The 4287-nt window shown below is 38.2% G+C and overlaps 1 protein-coding gene across 1 annotated transcript; it reads left to right on the top strand.

Moving 5' to 3' along the window:
• LOC128128013 (calcium-dependent protein kinase 8-like) lies at positions 1-2110 on the top strand. The gene is made up of 4 exons (XM_052766772.1): positions 1-9; positions 1312-1548; positions 1634-1917; positions 2038-2110. Exons 1-4 carry the CDS (start codon positions 1-3, stop codon positions 2108-2110), a joined length of 603 nt encoding a protein of 200 aa, XP_052622732.1.
• The last annotated feature ends 2177 nt before the right edge of the window (positions 2111-4287 follow it).

The raw sequence follows: 4287 nt of genomic DNA, 5'->3' as shown, positions 1-4287 counted from the left end.
ATGGACTCAGTGAGTCGAAGGGTAGACTCAGTTATGGTGGGACTCGACGAGTTGTTCATACAACTCGGCGAGTCCAAGGCAATCTTCTTAGATCGAAGAACAACTCGTCGAGTTGTTCATATGGCTCGGCGAGTCGGATGCAGATTGTCTGAGTTTTTGAATCGAGAGGGTACTCGTCGAGTCGATGCCATGCTCGACGAGTAGTCACGTGTAGGGTTGAGAAGTGAGATTAGGGACTCGGCGAGTTGGCGGCCCAAATCGGCGAGTCGGGTCAACTGTAGGTTGACTTTGACCGGGAGAGTTGACTTTGACCAGGGGTAAAAGAGTCATTTTACCCAATGCAGTGATTAGCATTTGATTGAGTGTGTTATGGAATTGTAGCCGGGGAGATACCGGAGCAGCAGCAGTTGGTTTCCAGAGTCATAAACACAGCAGCCAGTTCACGAGGTGAGTTTCCTTCCAGTAGGAACGGGTATAAGGCCACAATGCCGGCCCGTTCAGTTAGCCATAGTTTCTGGACTTCGGTCCATTGCAGTAGTTAGTATGTTTGACGCCTCCGTGGCTCAGATAGGATTTATGTGTTTATGCTAATTGATATGTTATGTTATGTTGTGTTCAGTCAGTCAGCTTCGGACTTCGGTCCGATGTAGGGGACAAGGTCCCAGTCAGTCAGCTTCGGACTTCGGTCCGATGTAGGGGACAAGGTCCCAGTCAGTCAGCTTCGGACTTCGGTCTGATGTAGGGGACAAGGTCCCAGTCAGTCAGCTTCGAACTTCGGTCTGATGTAGGGGACAAGGTCCCAGTCAGTTAGCTTCGGACTTCGGTTCAATGGAGGGGGCAAGACCCCAGTTAGCCCGGACTTCGGTCCGATGCAGTGGGCAGGGCCCAGTATGTGCTTTATATGTTATAGCATGGTATGTGGTAGTTTGGGGGAGCTCACTAAGCTTCGTGCTTATAGTTTCAGTTTTGGTTTCAGGTACTTCCGCAAGCAAAGGGAAGAGCTCGGGATGATGGCATCGCACACACCACAGCTTTAGTTTTATCCTGGGAGTTGATTCAGTTTATCGATATGTTTGGATACAGTTATGATACATCTTTCTCGCAGTATTTTATTATGGATTTGGAAACACGCAGCATATGGTTTTTATTATGTGATACTCAGTTTCGTGATTTTATAAAAGTCGAAATTTTTGGGTAGTATTTTTGGGTCGTTTCACTTGGTCACCAGATTCCTAATTCAGATCATCAATTGCTTGTGGATGTTGTATGTACTGTAGTTTACTAAAAAGATGATTATGCCTTTTATTAAAGCAAAAAATAACTGAAGATATTTACTTTGTACCGGGTGATGTTCATAAAGATGGGTACTTGAGCTATGGAGAATTTGTTCCTACTTTTGTTCACTTAAAGAGGCTTTTGAGTTTTTTTGATAAAAACAAAAGTGATTACATAGAGGAAGAAAAGCTTAGGGAAGCTTTAGTTGATGAAATTGAAACCCACAATGAAGAGATCATTGTTGTAATTATTCTAGATGTTCATACACGCAAGGTTTGTATTTGTTTAATTTTTTTTGTTTATTCAACACATTTTTGTGTGAATTTATTCATTTAATTTGATAATTTGATGGTTTTAGGATGGACATATTAGCTATGAAGAATTTGAAGCAATGATGAAAGCAGAAATTGATTGGAAGAAAGCCTCTGGACAATATTCAAGAGAGAGATACAATAATCTTAGCTTGAAATTTTTCAAAGAGGGTTTCTTGAATGTAGACTACGAGGAACATAGAAACCTAATTTTCTTGCTTCAGTTCACGCTTTCGGCTGCCGAGTTTTCAGTTGCCTCCCTCAAAATTCCTACGCAACTCAAATTGAAACATAAAAATTTGGTCTTTAACAGGAAACCGACCATCAATAGGTTTGAGTTTATCCTCTTTTGTTTCTTCTTCTCATGTTTGTGTATTGATATCAATTTTTTTTAATTGCTCACGAGTATTAGTTTCATCTTTCTTTGATTTTGTTTTCAATTTTTCATTAGTATGAATTTCTGTTTTTCATATTTATTTTTAATTGCTTTGGAGTACAGTGGTTATGTGTATCATTATATGTAGTTTTAATTTCTCATAAACCTATTTGTTAGAGAAACACATCATTAAATCTTTGTTCAGTAGAACCTTAATGTGTTTGTTTTATATACATTGAAACCCTCTGATGTTTAATACCATCCTATCTTTTGCTTATTAACCATCACTACATTTCTATCTTTCGGTTAAAAAAAAAACTTTTTTGCATTTTGCTATGTACTAGAACCATTCGACCAGGTAGTCGGGACAAAATTCCCTCTAATAGGGGGATGATGTGACAACCCGAAAATTTCTACCCTGTACAGTCAAACACTTCATTTAAAGTCAAACTCATTGTTGTTATCTTTTAGCACAATTAGGAGTTTATTTGAGCGTTCTGAGCCTTGTGCACTTAATGGATAAGTGTCGGGGTTTATCTCCTGAAGTTATAGCTCAAAGAAACAACCTTAAACACCCTTACAAAGAGTTCACGGCCACCACATGGGAGTTTACGGCCATAAACTCCATGTGGGCCATAAACTCCATCTTGTATGATGAAAGGGTGGTCATTTTTTCATTCCTTTCCTTCCCTTGGCTGAAATCCTCTCAAGTATCATCCTGATCTTCGTCCCCGGTCTTCAAATCTCATAAGTTCCTTGTCCTAACTAGTTGATATCTTACATGAACTAGTGATCTTACATTATTTCATCCGTGAAATCATTCCATTTGTGTAGATCTTCAAGTTTCACCAAGAACACACACTAGTGTTCTTGGCTAAAAATGATCATTCAAGCTCCTAGATCGTAAGTACTCTTCTTCTAACTATTTGTACACTAATTTTAACATGTTTAGAGCCTAGAAATCATAAAGAAACACATGATCCAAGAATTTTACGGCCAAGACATGTTCTTGGGACGTAAACCCTTTTAGTGGGGCAAAATGCACCCTAACACCTTACCAAGCCTTGGAACTTAGTATAGAACCTTACACCATTGAACTAGGGACTTCAAGAAACATAATGGTACTTCATACCATGAGTTTACGGCCGTAAACTCATGGGGAAGTGGTCCCCAGGCCGCAAACTCAATATAAGGTCATTCTTGGACCTTAAACCCACCTAGCATCTTGTTTAAGCCTTGGAACACTTAACCACTTAAGACATAATAGCTTTAAGCCTCATTCAGTGATCCATTTGAGAGTTTACGGCCAGGAGTAAACTCCCCTGGGCCATAAACTCCAACAAGTATGGTCTGTGGACCATAAACTCACTTACAAAGCCTTATACTCCTTTGTTGCAACCCAATGGCCTCCTAACACTTTGACCAAAGTGTTTTCCACGCCTTAGAATGTTTATACTTGTCTAATTAGTGTTATAATCACTAATTATATATACATATGTATTTATATGTTATTAGGATCATTATGTGTTTAAGTCTTCACTCAACACCAAGCACTTGTCCGACACTTCCATCCGATCCACTCTCAACAGGCGAGTTCATACCCCTTAATTAACCTTTTGAATGTTTGTAAATGTTTATAAATGCTTTATGGGGGGATACAAGTTGAATCATGCTAGTTATTATATCAATCACATGTGATTAATAACTAGCATACAAATGGATTTACTACACTTTTAGCTATTTTACCAAACAGATTACTTCAAATGGCTTTCTCAAACGTTTTTACATGTTTAAAACTCTTTATCAAACTACTTTACATACTGTATGTTTCCTTTCAAACTCTGTTACACTTGTGTTTCAAACAAAGGTTTTCCTTATACTTAAAACTGTTTTATCAAATAAACTAATTTCAAATCGTTTTATAAACTGACATCAAGTCATCATTTTTTAGTTATTAAACTTTTCAAAGGTTTTACACACTTCTTTTATACTTTTATATTGTCAAATGCATGCCTAGATATGTATAGTTATATAAGTAAAGTTTAAAGGACTTAGGACGGCTAGCTCGCTTTATTTCCTTTTCCTCGTTGGGATGTGGCCTTAGGGCATCGGTTACTCGTCCGAATGTCGTCTAAATATTAGTTATATATCATGTATACATATATAGACATAAAAGCTCCATCGGTCAGTTCAGTACCTTTGGGTAGCGAAGGCATACTTTCGGTTATACACGTACATTACTAGTAACTATAATAGGTATAGTTAGGAGATATTACTTACTATTCCAAGTACAAGGAATCACACAAAAGTTGGTTCATTCATGAT

The sequence above is a fragment of the Lactuca sativa genome, chromosome 8, assembly GCF_002870075.4.
Source record: "Lactuca sativa cultivar Salinas chromosome 8, Lsat_Salinas_v11, whole genome shotgun sequence".
In the NCBI taxonomy this organism is placed as follows: Eukaryota; Viridiplantae; Streptophyta; class Magnoliopsida; order Asterales; family Asteraceae; genus Lactuca; species Lactuca sativa.
The sequence above is the reverse complement of the archived record's forward strand: the minus strand, read 5'-3'. Positions and strand labels throughout refer to the sequence as shown.

Coding starts and splice junctions, on each gene's coding strand:
- LOC128128013 (XM_052766772.1), top strand. Junction 1,549..1,633: donor TAGATGTTCATACACGCAAG/GTTTGTATTTGT, acceptor TGATGGTTTTAG/GATGGACATATTAGCTATGA. Junction 1,918..2,037: donor AGGAAACCGACCATCAATAG/GTTTGAGTTTAT, acceptor ATTTTTCATTAG/TATGAATTTCTGTTTTTCAT.